The sequence below is a fragment of the Carassius carassius genome, chromosome 1, assembly GCF_963082965.1.
Source record: "Carassius carassius chromosome 1, fCarCar2.1, whole genome shotgun sequence".
Taxonomy (NCBI): domain Eukaryota; kingdom Metazoa; phylum Chordata; class Actinopteri; order Cypriniformes; family Cyprinidae; genus Carassius; species Carassius carassius.
In genome coordinates, this window is record NC_081755.1 from 46,740,684 (window position 1) to 46,758,586 (window position 17,903).

The following is a 17,903-nucleotide window of genomic DNA, read 5'->3' on the forward strand; positions in this document are numbered from 1 at the left end:
TTAGCAGAAATTGTTCAAATGAAAACATCTCAGTGTCTGCGTCTGCTCTGATAACTCTGAGTATGACAGGTAGATACATGCCGCGTATGTATTTTGACTGTGATAAAACTCCAGGAAAGAATCAAGAGAATCGTGTGTGACAGACGGTGAGGTTAAGCAAAGCCAAATGCTGATCTTTTGCCACTTCGCCAAACGTTTGTGGGTTTTTAAGGGTAAGTCCTGTGTTGAAGTGAGCTGGTTATGAAAAGGATTCTGAATTTCAATCTTTATTAAAATTCGACATGAACTGGCATTTACAACCTATTTTAGTTCTTTAATCATGACAAAATGTGCACTTGATGAATAATTATTAAGACAATCTTCTTGTTTTCTTTAAAAAAAAATAAATCATGCACTGAAATAATGGTTTAAAATAAAACCAGAAACATGCACTCATCTGTTTTGCATTACAGCTGCACTTCTCCAAGTCTGTTATGTGTATTTTGAGTCTTTTATGTTGTGACAATGCCCAAAAATACACCTGTGACTTGCGTCCCAGACTGTTCTCAGTCTCCTCGCACAGAAGTAGCGGACCTGAAGTCTGAATTAGCTCATTCAGACAGAAACAGAGATGCATTTATCTCTCCGTCTGCTTTATGGCCAGTGGAATGGCAGGTCACTTCTTCCATTAAACGATTCTTGAAGAATGAGCATTTGACAGTAGCTCGGGGTTCCCACTGCGCTGGCTTGGTGGGAGATGTTCATTTTGGATTCATTTGGACAGAATGTTTTATGTTTTTTATTCCCCACGGCCTTAGAACTCACTGGTGTGTTTGTGCTTCTCAAAGTTGCAAAAGATAGTTACGTGGTCATTTAGGAGCTGCTTTTCTTCAAAGAGATTTTCAGAAGACTTATTTCAGATTCAGTCTTCCTGGAATATCCTGAGGATATAAGAGTATTGCTACATAGATAGTGATAGTACAGTGCTGAGAGAGAGAGAGAGAGAGAGAGAGAGAAAGAGAAAGACCTTTGACCAACTTTTATTACAAAAATGTAAAAACAATCTTCAATCAATTATTTAACCAACAAAGAAAAACAAATATCAAATACCCATAACCCTTTTTACAACCATTATCATCATATATAATTATACATGAATTTGTAAATTGCCATTGCAGTCAACATCACAAATACATACAGTTATTTATAGGCCACTTAAACTTAAAATCTTCAATATTCTCATTCAGTCAATAATATTCAAATTCTATTCTTAACCTTGACTTCATCAAACCCTCATAAATCAGTACCACATCAGTTTGTCCCACACCACCTATTTTACTTTTACGAGAGAGCCAAACAGCTAACTTTGCTTGTCCGAAAATAAAATTGAGTAAATGATAAATCTCCCTCTTGTTACATTTATATTTAGGTCCATAGATATAAAACTCAAGTGTAAAAACTTCTCCTAATGTCTGACACCACCCTTCAAGAATTTCAAAGAGAGGCAATAACCTACTACAGTCAGCAAACGAATGAAAAACTGTCTCCTGCTGTTCACAGAAAGGACACCCTTTCCCCGCTAGTGGATCAAAATGTGCTCTGTGTCTGTTTGTAGCTATAATACCATGTACAACACGCCACTGCAGGTCTCCAGACCTTTTTTTCAATGGGGGGCTTGTACATGGTCCTCCAGCTACCTTTCGGGGAAGAGTCTGATCCAAAAAATTCTGTCCATTTAGTCTCTTTTACAGTCTCAAGTGCACGACAATGAAGAACTTTTTTTTTCTATAGATAGCTCAGGAAGATCTTGTAAAAGTTCATGTCTACATTGTTCATTTAAGGACTCAGATATTCTGCTGAGTCCTTAAATGAACAATGTAGACATGAACTTTTCAGTATAGTATTCAGTATAAAAATCCTTTCCGGGTCTGAAACAAGGTGTCAATCTAAATCAAAAAAGAAGGACGTAGGAGCATCTATGTCTCTTTTTGTTAGAAAACGATTTTTTTTTATAAATTCTCCTTTGACTTTTTCATCAAGGATTAAATTAAAACAGTTTTTCTTTTCAGTCCACATATCCTTCAAATTAGGAGAAGCGTTTACAATCATATTCCCTTCAATAATCTTAAATTCTTGCTCCAAACTCTCTAATGTTTTCTTCAAACACAGGGTAGAATAAGAAGAATATTGTTGGCAATACTCCTTAAAAAAATAACACTTTCCCAATCTCCCACCACTGAATAATATTGTCATATCTTCCTTTCTCAGTCTTCCAAACTTCCCAAAAATTCTTAAAATTTTCACAAATGAATGTGTCTTCCAACAATTTAACATTAAAATGCCAATAAGAACTCTTATAGGTTTTTCTTATGAGACTACATTCAACTGTGATTAGTTTGTGGTCTGAAAAAGAGACAGGAGTAATAGTTGAATTCAGGGTCCTGCTCCTCATATTATGAGTTTTGTCTAAACGAGCAGCAGAAAGTGTGTCATTACTAAAACTCACCCAAGAGTACTGTTTAACTAAAGGATTGTTTTCTCTCCATACATCTGATAAGTTAAAATTATTTACCAATCTAGCAAGACAAGTGGCTGACACTTGATGTGGTTCTTCCCCATTCCTATCTAATACGAAATCTAAAGTGCAGTTCCAGTCTCCACCGAAAACAACAAAATCTCCATCATGTTGTTGTCTTAAAAACTGTTCTAATTTAGAAAAGAGCCTTATTGGAGCATAAATGTTCACAAAAGTAATATTCATATTATGTATTTCAGCTCTAACAATCAAGAGTCTTCCAGGTTCCAATTAATTTTTCCACAAAATATTGAAATTGAGAGAAGGAGCAAATAAAATCCCCACCCCTGCACTTAGATTATTCCCACACTGTAAAAAAGAAAAAGTTAGTTCAACTCAAATTTTCAAGGCAACCGACTGCACAGAATTTTTGAGTTGAAGATATCAACTTAATTTTTTAAGTTTTGAAGAACTACAATTATTAAGTTGCGTCAGCTAAGTTTTTCAAGTTCTGACAACTAATTTTTTTTAATTCAAGTTACTGGAACTTTCAAGTCTGTAAAAACGTACTATTTTGAGTTCGAATTACCATCCTCTGTAATAACTTACTATTTTGAGTTTAAACTACCCTCCCCCCTTCCCCCCCCTCCCCCATTAAATCATACACTGACAATAAACCAGTTAATTTATGCATGTTTATTTGAACGACTTTGCTTTACAATTCCACAATGTAAACAAGTAATAAAGCAAATACAGGTTTCAGTACCATAATATGGGCAGTTTTTTTTCTTGTTGAGACCTTACAAATAATGCAATATTGCAGAAATGTGTCCCAGCTGAAAAAGCCAAATTATCTGAACTTTCTGAATGATCTGAACTTTGAAATTAGCCAAAAATGCAAACATGCAGGCTATAACAGTAATGGTGAAACACAGCTTGCTTACTGAACAATCAATACCGTAGTCTCTTGACAGTAATATGACAGCTACACAAAATATTTGTTTTTAGTTCAAATAAAGCACTTGTGTCCAGAGAAAATAAGGCACATGTCAATAAGTTGGGGAAATCAAAAGGAACAACATAAAAACTATAAGGTGGTCTATGTGAAGACTTACAAAATATCCAAACATAATAAATGAACAGACATGATAAAAGAAATCTTCCCCATGGATACTTGACACACCAGCAAAGATGCAGACTATAACAGCAATGCTGAAACAAAGCTTGCTTCAACTGAGAAACAATCAATAGTCTCGTGACAGTTATATGACAGCTACAAATAACAGATTTGTTTTTAGTCAAAATAAAGGAACAACATAAAAACTATAAGGTGGTCTATGTGAAGATTTACAAAATATCCAAACATAAATGAACAGACAGGATAAAATAAATCTTCCCCATGGAAAATGAATCACTGGTTTAACAGCTTGGTCTTGAAGCTCCGGACACGCTGTGAGCAATTGGTGGACATTTCCATGAAAATGTGCTGGATAGTTTCAAAGGTATACCTGATGTCTTTTGGGAACTCCATGTTGAGGCTATAAAGCAAGCCAAAAAGATACGCAAGTGCAGTCGGGGTGTCTGGGATGTCTTTCAGGACAATGGTTTCCTCCAACACAAGGGCAATATTAATGACTGCGTCGTCATCATCATCAAACACTGTGAGGACCCCCATCTTGATGCCTTTCACCTGTTTGTCATCTGCATCAGTTGCCTGACAAAACAAAAACACTACTGAAATAATGTCCTGTAATAAAATAGTCAATAAAGAGTGATGTCTATTTGTGTATGGCCTCTTTGCTATACAACACTACTAAAAGCTGAAGGTCTTCCAAGCTGCACTCACCAGGCATCTAGAGAAAAGCTTCTCAGTATTCTCCCGCAGAAATATGGGAAGACCTTCCACAGCTGCCTGTCTGCGATGACTTGTGATGTCAGATGTCTGTTTTGGAAGAATATAAAGACAAACAAATACTTTTGTTTAGCTCTGTGAAATGTACTTGTGCATGTGCACTTGTGCTTGTTCCATTTGTATTCCCATCACTACAATTGTGAATGTAGGCAGATTAAATAATTGCAGGCTCTGTTAGTTTGTTAGTGTTTCTTTTTGTCTTTTAAGGATAAGTTCACTAGTTTAACGAACACTCAACGAACCCCACTAACCAATCAGTTAGGGTTGATTTAAAGACAGGTTTGTGAATGCATGTAGCTAGCCATTCTGAAGCATGGCAGTTCTAAATTCTAAATCAGCTCAAGACTGGACCAATAGTCAAAATTCTGGTGTCAAACACTATTTCATCAACCCAGAGAGGGGCCTCAAAGTGCAAAATCGTGAACGTATCCTTTAAATATAACTGTATTAAATAGTCAATCAAGATGGAACTCGCTCACCAATGTAGCTGATGCAAAAAAAATAATTAAAAGAAAACTCCGGTGAAAAATGAACCTAGGGGTAATTAACACATGGTTACCGGGTAGATCGTTCTCTGGGATGCGTTTTCATGATAATCGAATATAAAGAGTCTTATCTTTAATAACAGATTAGCTTATAACGCTAGTATATGGGGCAGAGAGTAAGTTAAAGTAAATCGCTAGTTAATACCACTAACAACGCTCAAAATAGCCTCACACTACCACGGTAGCATAATGACAGCAGCCACCCAGAAAAACAGTCTCGACAAGTCGAGCGACGAATGCCGTGCTACGCGATATGAACTGTGACTTCCTCAGTGTTATTTTTTTTTTCTCTGTTGAGTTCAGTGCTTTCTTCCGGAAACAACGGACCATATGAGATTCCAAGTCACAGTTCATATCACTTAGCACGAGACTGTTTTTCAAGATGGCTGCTGTCTGTATACGCGTAATGTACTGTCTTTATAAAGTATCTTATTATTAAACTGTTTGTACACGTACAAAGTTCTCAATGCTTCGGTTTGCATGTAAGGACCCTCATTATGCTACCGTGGTAGTGTGAGGTTATTTTGAGCGTTGTTAGTGGTATTAACTAGCGATTTACTTTAACTTACTCTCTGCCCCATATACTAGCGTTATAAGCTAATCTGTTTTTAAAGATAAAACTCTTTACATTCGATTATCATGAAAACGCATCCCAGAGAACGATCTACTCTGTAACCATGTGTTAATTACCCCTAGGGTCATTTTTCACCGGAGTTGTCCTTTAAGTTATTACATCAAAAGTGCAAAGTGCTAGCTTGGTAGTTCCTTCTTGATTAATGCTTTAAATATTAGTGGACAAACTGAATAAAAGGCCTTGTAGTCAATATAACAACCTGTTTGTCAAGCATTTCCAAAAGGGTTTCCATCTCTCGACTAAAGGCGCCCTTCCTGGCACGATACAATTTCAACAGACGAGGGGTGAACATCTCAAGGGCAGCTTTAAATGTTCCCATCAGGTCCTTGGTGGTCACACGAGTGAACTCTTGACAAATCTGAATGAAATGAAAATACAACAAGCTGATAGTGTGATTTCATTGTTATAATTAAGACAGCAAACTCAAAGCCATGATACAAATGAACCTACATACACTATTATGAAAAAAACATAACACAAATGTAAACAAATGCACCAAGTTCAAGAAAAAAAAAGATGCCTTACCTGTTCTTCAAGAAATAGACCGGGCCACCTCTCCAGAACCTCTGAGACCATGGGCTCCATCTCTACAATCTCCATTCTCCTAAAGGAGAATGTCATGTCCATCTTCTGTTTGATGAACTCCATGTCCTTGTTTTTCTTTTTCATGGCTTCAACCAGGGAAGACCTCAGGTCTTCCAAGTCATCCTCATTGTAGCTTTCAGGATGATCTGGTACATGGTTGACCTCACCTCGTTTTGGTTTTTTCAAGGAAAACCTTCCCTCCGGACCACCATCCCCATCATCATCATCTCTTCTTCGCCTGTTGACACCATGATCATCCACCTCCTCCCTTCTTGATCTCCTGTTGACACTAACCTCATTACATCCAGCTTGACGTAGTTTTGATCTGTAGTTCCCCATCTTGTACTTTATGCTGGTTGTCCATCCCGCATATCCAGTACCACCACCAGGCTCTTTGAGGCAGGGATGTTTGTTGACAAGTTCAGCAGCAACAGAATCAAACTCATGTTTTTCAGGGTAGGCTTTCACAGAAAATATTTCTTGTGCCAACTTGTCCAGAATCTCTTTTTTCACATCTCTGGTTACATGTAAACCCTTCCCTGATATTTCAAACGTGTCATTCCCCTTGCGGAGTATCAGTTCAACATCATATGAGAATGCTGGTACTGGGAATGGAATGGGCCACTGTGAAACGTTCCTCCTATATGTCCGCACAACTGAAGATGAGCTGTGGATTGAGTCTGGAGATCCAATGATGGCTGTGTCAAGGGAAGAGATAGAGGATGACCGAGTTGGTGTTGGAGGTGGTGGTGATGGCATGTCCTCATTGCTCCACAGAATATGCAAGACAGCCTTTTCTGAAGGTAACTCTGCTATGTCAATCAGGTTGCAAACTGCCTGGCCAAAGTCTGAGTCTTCATACTGTATACAGAATTCACCCACAAGTTCAAATTTTTGACGCAGTTCATTGTACAGTTCCTCTAAAGTTTCTGGAGCTTTGGTCAGACGAATCTTACGGACGAGTTTGGGATTTATGTGGACCAGAAGCAACAAAGCCTGTGAGGACAAAAGAAGAACAGATATTTGCATGACACTTTAAACTGAAGTCATATACAGTCATGGCCAAAAGTATTGGCGCACCTCAAGAATTGTTGGTTCTTAAGCAAAATGTGCACACTATTGAAGTTTTTTTTGATAAAATAACCAAAGCAGGATGTTTTCAATAGCTCAACACAACTGAAACAACAATTGGTTGCGCCAAATGTAACAGAATATATCACCAAAATACTACGGGAAGTGAATACTGCATGGTCGAAAGTATTGGCACCCTTCACAAATGTCTTTTGTCGTGATAAAAGCACACATTCTAATGGACAAAAATCTCCAGTTTACTCACTATACATATCTGTTGGTTTATATGGACAGTATGAGGTTTTCTTCAAGTAGAATCGAGTTTATTATCCTTTAGAAATGGGCTTATAATTTTGAGTGCCAATACATTTGACCATGCAGTATTCACTTCCCACAGTATTTTGGTGATATTTTGTGTTGAATTTGAGGAAACCAATTTTTGTTGTTTCAGTTCTGTTGAGCTATTGAAAATACCCTGGTTTGGTTATTACATAAAAACACCTTCAAACGTGTGTGAGTTTTGCCCGGAAACCAACACATCGCGAGCCCTACACAAAGGTTGCATGCTAGAAGCTATATCTATCTAGTTAACTACCATATCAAATCGAAGTTTTGCATCACAGTTTTAGCAGCACGTTAGTTCTAACGTTACCTTGGTTGCAGCGCATGGTCACGAGCAGTAATGTGAATAACCGCCGACGGTGCTTCGGTTTGATATGAGCAAAGCAGACGTGTATAAAAAAATGCCATAATGCCATCGAGAATAACAAACATATCTTTCAATTAATATGTGGACAATAATTATATTGAGATTAGCTGTTCAAAATAAGCTATCTTATCTATTAGCTATAGTGGGGGATTTTGTATTGCCATAAACGCCTCGTCTGGTTATGATTTATCGATTTTGTTTCCCACAATGACATGTAATACAAATACCAAATGCATATAACATTACATATTCATATGATTAGCTTACCTGTTAGAAGGGATGTCTCTTTTCTACAAAGACGTCAGGGAAAGTTACCGCTGGCGCTGGCATCGTGACAAAATGGCGGACGCAAAACTTTCAAACTGTCGAAGGGAGCTCCTGGGAAAATCTTTGGAAACCCCGTCGCAGCCGGTTGCCATGACAAATTTCAAATGAGCATGCGCAGATAAGTTGACCTCACTCTAACTGCGTGTCAACTACAACTTCAAAATAAAATCAACTCAATGTATTAAATAAGATGAACTTTTCCTCAGAAACGTCTGAAAGTGAGTTCAAGTGGCTTACAACAGATAGTTCAAGTTCCAACTAGCAACTTTATTGTCAGTGAATGCAAAAATCTGAGTAAGGTGAACAATTTTGAGTTGTCGTTTTTACAGTGCATGACTAAGAAAGTGTTCTCCCTTCCACCATAGCCCCCAGTCAACTTCATTGTCTAAATTACTGTGGGTTTCTTGCAAGAAAATAACATTTAACCCTTTCAAATTAATAATCTCAGAAAGAAATACACGTTTTTTCATATCCCTCATCCCATTCACATTTAGTGATCCTACTCGTAAGATCTCCATCAGAAAGAGAGAGGAAAGAAAGTAATAAAGAAAAATTAAAGAAAAAGTGAAACCCATCATGAGTCTTTAACTTTCCCCTTCGTTAATTGCTCTTTTCCAAACATTTTAACTTTTATGTGATGTGTTTCTTAAGCCGAAACCTTTTCTGTTGAGAGAGCTCAGTACAATTACTCATTTTTCGTGCCCAAGCTACTGAAGAAACAAATTTCTCAAGATCAGGAAAAAAGTCACCAATTTCTACTCCTGCTTTCCCTTTTGTTTCATCAAGAAAGCTATTAATTTGTTCAACAGTGTACAAATCACTTTCTCTTTCTCTTTCCATCTCAGACCACTGTTCCTCTCTCACGCTATCTTCAGTACTCTGAGATAAACCATCCATTTCATCTCCTACATCCTCCTCTGAACATTTTGCCTGAGTCACTTGAGAGTGTTGTATCACATCCTCTACACTGCATTCATTCACCATCTCACCACGAGCACTTGCAGGCTTTTCAACAGTATAACTGCATCCAGGCTGATCATCACTCACAATTTTAGAAAAAAATCCACTCACCTCATCTTGTTCCTTCACCTCCTCCGTCACTCTATCAATCTGCGCAGTGTCTTTATTCCTTTCAATCGCTTGAAGTACTCCATTTGACTCTTCAGCTCTAGATGCAATAGTTAAAGACAGATGTTCATCACGCACTTTATGCGGACACGAGTCGCGTTTATGTCTGACAACTCCACAATCATAACATTTCAAGCTCTCTGTGTTCGCGTACAGTACACCATGTACAAATTATCTTCATGTTTGACTCGAAAAGAAACTTCTAAAGGATCGATCTTGGGCGCTTAAAGGAGCTATGTGGAGGTTTTTACTTAAAAAAATCTTTAAGATAGAGTTTTCATTTGTACATGTATGAGCCCAGAGCCGGCCCTAGACCTTTAGGGGCCCTAAGCAAAATTCGGTTGGAGGCCCCTTTGACCGTTTTAAGTAAGGCCTAAAGAAAAGCAATGACTACCTTATAACTATACTGTACATATTATATCTACTATGTTATTTTTAAATTTTTTTGTCTATTAAATTATGTTTAAATTATTCTATGTATGCTGTATGTTAATTATCTTTTTTACGCTGCTGGTCCTGAGTAAGTATTTGTTCTTATGTGGCAACATGTACAGAATGACAATAAAAGACCTTGAGTTCTTGAGTTGAGTTCCATGTTTGATGTCTAAAAGGAAAATTATGATACCACTGAGCTGAATGGCAGTGCAGTGCAACGAACACACACTGATGAACTTGCTGAATAAGAAGACTGATAAAGTGATTTTCACTGACCTTCAAAGAAACATTTTTAATTGACACCAGAGTTTAAGAGGCACAAACTACAGCCTATATATAATTTAAATGAAATCGAGCAAATAGAATAACATTTAAATAAAATATTATATATAATAATAAATAGAACATTTAAATGTTGGAATTTTTCAAATAAACAAAATTAACAATAACATCTAAAACACCACAAACAAGATTAATAGTAACAATAATAAGAATTAGGTAATATTTCAATAGAACTATTAAAATCCATATTTGTGCAGAATGATGTGCTCAAAGCAACATGGAGTCACAGTGTGCAGCGCTGCGCTGCTCAAGTGCGCATTTAAAAGTTCACGGCACAAAGCGAAGAAATGTCGAGCGCACAACGCGCCCTTTTTGAATAATGTTTATGAATGGAGAATGATTGACGAGGAAAAACGAGTTTCCGTAAACTTTAATTTAATGATGTAAATAGTAGTTAGGCCTGTCGTGATATTCGATAAATCAATTAATCGCACCATAAAAAAATGAGCTCGATAATTTTTCCGGCCGCGATAATTTCTTTTTTCAATTTTTATTTAAGAAATGTAACATGTCACGATGTGTGGTCAGTCTGGAGCGCAGCCTGTGGACAGCCCGTGGCAGACACACCCTTTCCGATGGCAAAGTTGTCCCGGGAATAAAGAGATAACGACTTCACTTGTCTCCATTGAATCCAATGGGGTCGCTGTGTCCATTTCTTTTACTGTCTATGGTGTCAACGCGCCCAGTGAGTTCACACACACACACACACACACACACACACACACACACACACACACACACACACACACACACACACACACACTTTCTTTCCAAAGCACTCGGGCAGTTGCGCTCAGGGGCGGACTGGCCATCTGGATGAGTGAGTCGATCGTGCATGAGACTGGCTGCAGTTCCTCTAATGGCCACTGGTGTCAGTAACGGTTAGAAATTTCAGAACCTACGCAATGCTCCTTTAAGAACATAAAAATTTGACGTCAAAAAGACAATGCATGCTTTAGCGCTGCCATACCGACACCCGGTGCGTTTTTTTTTCTTTTCTTACAATTAACATAGGGGAAAAGAAACAAAGAAAAGACACAAAATCAAAGAAAAAGAAGGGTAAAAAACCCAAAAGGAAAGAACGCTCTCCAACGCCACCACACACGATGGACCTCACCCTCACTGGGAGAGAGAGAGAGAGAGAGCATTCACTGCAATGCTTAAATTATTATTATAATTATTATGTCATCTTATTTTAATTTAATTGTCTAATTTATTATTTTAATATTAATGTCATGCTGAGTACTTTTTATTATTATAAATATATTTATTTATTTAACATTTTATTATTATTATTATTATTATTGTTGTCACTGCAATATTTAGCAGTCATACTTTAAAATAATATATGTATGTGTGTGTGTGTGTGTGTGTGTGTGTATATACATATATATATATATATATATAATTTTAAAGTATGAATGGTATTATTGTATTAAGAAACATTATTATTGCTGTTGTTCAAGTTTTCCTTTTTTGTCATTACAATATTTTGTAATACTGCAATTACTTAATGACAATAATGACATAACCGTGTCAGTTAAGGAAAGTGCAGTCTATCATATATAACTCTCGCCGTGAAGTTTCTCCCAGTGGCGCGAGGAGGCCGACAGGAGGCGTAGCGGCTTCTGACCCCCGCAGCCACGCCCCCCTCTCTCTCTCTCTCTCTCTCTCTCTCTCTCTCTCTCTCCCCCTGAGCTGTGAAGGAGGTGTCGGGGAATCTCCTGCAAACAAACTCACATTCAAAAACCCAGATCCGCCGTATTACATCACTGGGCCGCGCGTGTATATATGAGAGGCGCGCGCGTCAGAGAGGCATTCCCAGAGTTTTGGCTCGTGCAGACTCGTCACGTGCGGGACTTTTCACACGTTATGCAGCGCACGATTCCGATGCATTCAACCGCCTGCAGTAGTGAACCTTGCGAGTGAGATGGATGGATAGATCCTGCGTCTAAGCGCTTGCATTCGCGTCGGATAAAGTTAAGTTTGTGCGATTTTTTACTTTAGTTTATCGCATCACGATGGATCTCCCGCAGGGCTTGGTGACTGTGTACCTGCTCTTGGTGCCTCTCGCTCAGTGTCAGCACTATTATCTTCTCAGACCCATTCCGAGTGACACTTTACCCCTGCTGGAGCTCAAGGAGGACCCTGACCCCATCTACGACCCGCGAGAGCGGGACCTAAACGAGACCGAGCTGCGGAGCGCGCTAGGGGACTTTGACAGCCGCTTTCTGTCAGTCAGTCCTCCTCAGGACCGCTACACCGGCAACGAGGATCTGGAGGAGCTGGACCTCCAGCAGCAGAACCCCACCGGGATGATGCCCAAAGACATCAAAAACCTGGACTTTGACGCGCAGTGGGGCAAGAAGCGCAAGGCCAGCAAGAAGCTGAAGCGCAGGCTGCAGATGTGGCTCTGGTCCTACTCGTTTTGTCCGGTGCTGTACGCGTGGAACGACCTCGGCGCGCGCTTCTGGCCGCGCTTTGTGCGCGCGGGGAGCTGCTACAGTAAGCGCTCCTGCTCGGTTCCGGAGGGAATGGTGTGCAAACCGGCCAAATCCACGCATATCACGCTGCTACGATGGAGATGCGTGCAGAGGCGAGGCGCACTCAAGTGCGCGTGGATACCGGTGCAGTATCCCATCATCACCGAGTGCAAATGCTCCTGTGCGAACTGACCAATCACAAACGGACATCGAAGCTCCGACACGATGCTCATTTCTGGAAAAAAGTGCACAGACTATATACAGACTGTCGTATTTCTGGACATGAGCTGCAGCTGATGCTGATTCCTGGACTTACATTATGGAAAACTGTATTAGGCCTACTGTACAAAATTTTATCTGATACGAATTTGGGATATCAGTTTTAAAAACTCTGCTCTGATATATATTTCTGGAAGAACATGAAAAAAACCGAATACAAATTTTTGGATTTAAGTTATGAAAAATGTTTTATTTAGTATTTTGGTAACACTTTATGTTAACTTTAAGTCATTAACAAAGTCAACAAAAATATTGATATGCTGAAGATATCAATACTTCATATATATGACAATATATTAAGTAAATAAAAAACAAAACATTTAATCTACAGTTTGAATGTACTAGCTGATGATTTGTTGTGCATTATGTATTGTAATACGATAATAATATCTGTTAATGCCGTTCATATAAGTTATTGTAAAGTGTTGCGTTTTATTTTTTTAATGCACTATAATGTGTAGGAATGTATTGTATGTATATATCGTGCCATCATGTAATGATTTAGCTACTTGTAAAAAGCCAGTATTATGTGTATTATCCAGAGTCTACTGTATTTGTGGAAAATATTAGTTAACGTATTTATATTTCAGAGAGCAGCCCGTGGAGCCGTTTGAGATGTTTTATAAGGTTTTCCACACAGATGTGATGACCTCAAAATTTATTATGGATTTTTAACGTCCTGCAGCTGTGACAGCTTCTTCGTGACGACGATTTGTCCTGTAAATTAAGATGAACTGTTATTTATTCTTTATATTCAGATAATAAAATATCAGTGAAAACCACACCAAATGGCACACTCAAGCTTTTGTTTCCCAAGTCTTTGTTTCTTTTCAAGACGCCTGTGAAGAAACTTCAAAGAGATTCTCCTGATTTACCATGAAATATTCTCACCTGGCTTAAGGGCCCCGTAACCAGGCAACCACTGGTGATGCTCTCAGGGGCCCATGGAGGTTTTGGCACTTCAATCCACAAAAAAAGACAAAAAACAAACGGTCTGATTTCTGTAACAATACTAATACTAATATCCACAGCTAGTCATAATTTAACCATGTTTATTTTACTGCACAAATGTAATTAGCTGATTTAAATAAGTGCATTTTAAAAATATGATTATTTAAATTAAATCAAATAGTTGCAAAAATGCAAAGAGTTAATAATAAACCATAATAGCATGCCTTGATTTTTTTGAGTACATGTATGACTGACAAATATGCATCACATTAAGTTATGGTAACGGTTGGGGATTTTATATGCAACTCGAACATAAATCTTACAAGCAGGCCTAAATATGTTTTGAGTGTATATTAGGGTAGCTTATGAATCTTTTATTCATATATCCTCATGTACATCCACATTCAAACTCCTGATCTGTCATTAAGCATCATAGGGTATTTGCTAATGACTTATTAATGAAAGTTATTACAAAGTGTTAGCTGTGATTAAATGATGTACATTTCAGTGACGTCCCATCTAAAGTAGATTAACTGCATTTTACGCATCAATTATTTCAAACAGTTCATAACATTCACAGCCTGGGAATCCAAATGTGTTAATTTGCTTATCTGGTCTCGTTAAAACCTTTCTGGATGCACTTTCTGCTGGATAACTGGGTTAAGGGTTACAGCGTGTTGATGCGGCAAACATGTAATGTGCAGCCTAATGGAGCGGCCGACTAAACTTTCTCACATCACGGGGGATAACAAAGCTGACGGCTCAAGCTAATGAGTGCGTTAGTTTGCAGTTTGTAAAAACAGCTTATCTAAGTGAAAATGGCTCTTTATCTCTGTCTCAAGTGGTTTGTTTTCAAACTTTTTATTGTGGGGTGGAGATGCATGATGATTCTCATTGAAAACCTGTTAACATCTACTGTAACATCCTTAAGAGATAAAGCGCGAGGTCTGGAACAGCTGGAGAGCATCTCTCTCTCATGTGGCCTGGCCCGACTGCCACCCGCCCATTTGCGGCCCCGCAGGAGGGCCGGCCTCCCTCCGAGAGCATGGAGCCAGTCTAACAGAGGAATAAACCCTGCCAAACAGCCCTCATAAAGAGCATCAAATACAGCTCTGTTTACCCCTGCAGAACAGCGCTTTACCCAAACACTCCGCTGATTAGGACACCGTTACGGTCGCTTGGGCAAACTAATCACAAGGGACTTCGTTTAAATGGATGTGTCCTGGCCAAAGGGTATTGAGGGCCTCGGGTCTGGAGGTTTCAGACCAAAATAAAGGTTCTTTTTTTGGCATGAGTGGTTCCATAAAGAACCTTTAACATCAGTGGGAAATTTATAGTGGGAAAAAAGGTTTCTTTATATGATTCAAATGTTATTTATACAGAGGGAGAACATTTTATATTTTACAAACTATTCACTGAAATCACTGCAAAAAAAACCCTTAACCTTTATTTTTAAGAGTGTACAATAAGTTTTTTTTAACTTCTATGTGTAAGTTCTTCATGATATTTTGGATGTATTGGGTTCTTTTGAGCTTCTGTATAGTTCTTTTGAAGATTTTTACATGCTTGATAGTGTTGGAAAGTCATGCAATCAGATTACTTTTTTCAAATAACTAGTAAAGTAATGCATAAATTAAAAAAAAAAGAATTATAATGCAAGTTACTTTGTTTGTTAAGAGAAACTGCAGTTGCAAGAGACTGAGGCTTATTAATTTCACTTTGGGTTTGAAAAGTTATAAAAAAATAGTTATTAAAAATAAATAAGCAAGCCCAGCTCATGTGACAAAAAGTTACGAAAAAGCAACGTAATGCATTACTTTCTATGAAAAGTACTTTTTATCGAGTAATGCAACATTGTAATGCATCACTTTTTAAAGTTTCCCCAGCACTTACGCTTGACGTATCATTTTAGGTTTTTCAGATCAGTGTTTTGGTTTCTAGGTTCTTGCGTTTCGAAATAATTGGCGGTTAAAACATTCTTTGTGGAACTTTAAAAATAAATGCTTTTTTTTGTCATTATTGATGTCAAACAAAAACTACCAGTAGAAACTGCTTCTTTTAGCATGTTCTTATATAAACCGTCAGTCCTTAAAAAAAGTTGTTCAGTTGTTTTTCACGTCAGCATTTTGGTTTCTAGGTTTTTTTGTTTGTTGGTTTGTTTTGGTTTCCAATTCTAAATAATTGGTGGTGAACACATTACTTTTAAGAGTGTTTAAACTGAAATTTTGCACTATTACATAACAGTGCAATTTGTTGTCATTGTTGTCAGTTGTTGTCAACAAATAAACAAGTTTGAATATGTAGTTTAAAGAATTTTTTGCATAACAAACCTTTCGAAATGTTTATTTTTGAGAATGTGGTGGAAAAAAGACAATATTGATTTATTTAATTATTCGATTTTTAAATGATGGTCATTCACATATGCTAGCAGTCAAAATTTTGAACACACTGACTCATTCTATTTTTTATGACTATTTTCTGCATGTTATTATAACTTTAAAATGATGAAATCTCTGGAGTAATACAAATGGAAGTCTGGTAATGATGTGACACAAATGAAAACTTCTTTGTTTCGATTCCAGATCTGCTTGTGGGCACAATTTATATTTGTCTACAGAACTTCAGACCAAGCATTTAAGCAGAAGCCTTTAGATCAAAAGATCATGATAAACAAATTCAGTGTGTCTAAACATTTGATTGGCAGGGCATGCCAAAAATACTCAATATGAATCTAATGCCACGTTCACCAGTATTCTGATCAGAAGTGTTATTTGCGTTGAGATCTCCTGTGACCTGTCGTCGGATGTGGTGACGGCGAGCGAGCCGCTGTTATCAGAGTGAAATACTGCGTTTGTACTGTGTCTGAAATGACACTGTGCAGTGTGACCACAGGGGTCACGCCGATCAGGCCCTCTGACGACCTCTCTGTCGAGCGAGGAAGGGGGGTGGCGAGGCCTCGGCTCCTGCACGGGGGCCCCCAGGTACCAGCAGGGCCCTCTGTTTAACGGAGAGGCAGGCGTTCGTAAACCCTGCGGGAGATGGCCTGTGATTTATACACTCATTCTCTCGTATATCTCTCCCCTCTTGTGTTCTCTTGTCTTAGTCTGCTGTAGATGAGGTCCCTGAAACCTGGATGTGTTTGGAGTGGTCATGTGACTGGTGACTGGTTTTGAACAGAATAAATTAATACTATTTTTTCTTAAAAAGTGTGCATTAAATTTATCAAAAAAGACAGTAAAGACATTTATAATGTTGATTTCTCTTTCAAATAAATTATTTTCTTCTGAACTTTCTATTCGTCAAAGAATCCTAAAAAAAAATATGTTACAGTTTCCACAAAAATATGAAGCAGAACAACTATTTTCATCGTTGATAATAATCAGAAATGTTTCTTGAGCAGCAAATCAGCATATCAGAATGATTTCTGAAGGATCATGTGACCCTGAAGACGAGTAATGATGCTGAAAATTCAGCTGGGACAAAAAATACAATATTTATATATATATATATATATATATATATATATATATATATTCTTTTTTTACTGAAGTTTTGTACAAATAAATGCACCCTTGAGGAGCAGTCCATTCTTTTGATCTTTTCAGATGTTTTATTAGATTTTTTAGATCTTTTAAAGTATAATCACATGTTTTGAAATAATATTGAGCTTCAGAAAAGATCATATGATGCCAAGATGATCAAAGGTCTCAACATTAACTCACATTTCCCTGAGATAACATGGAAATACTAAATTTTGTGTGACAATTACTAGCCATTTCTCAGTGAAAATTGTTTCTACAACAATTTAATTTACTGCATGCCAACTACTGTCTCACTTTTGTTTCTTTCTCAGAAGAAACATCTCGTATCACTGCTCGTATTTATCAGAGATGCTCTTTTCATCTGGTCGTGAGAGTTGATGTGTATGTCTGCTCTGATATCTCTCCAGCAGAACGCCCTCATTTCTTTATATGGACACGGCGCTCTCTCCGGCAGACGATGGCGGTC

The 17,903-nt window shown here is 37.9% G+C and overlaps 1 protein-coding gene across 1 annotated transcript; it reads left to right on the plus strand.

Annotated features, from left to right (window-relative positions):
* The first annotated feature begins 11,915 nt into the window (after nt 1–11,915).
* nog1 (noggin 1) lies at nt 11,916–13,756 on the plus strand. The gene has a single exon (XM_059562002.1). The coding sequence runs from the start codon at nt 12,204–12,206 to the stop codon at nt 12,855–12,857; it is 654 nt and encodes a 217-aa protein (XP_059417985.1). The 5' UTR covers nt 11,916–12,203; the 3' UTR covers nt 12,858–13,756.
* The last annotated feature ends 4,147 nt before the right edge of the window (nt 13,757–17,903 follow it).

Excerpts from the sequence above, each read along its gene's own strand:
- nog1 (XM_059562002.1), top strand. The coding sequence starts at position 12,204 with ATGGATCTCCCGCAGGGCTTGGTGACTGTGTACCTGCTCTTGGTGCCT.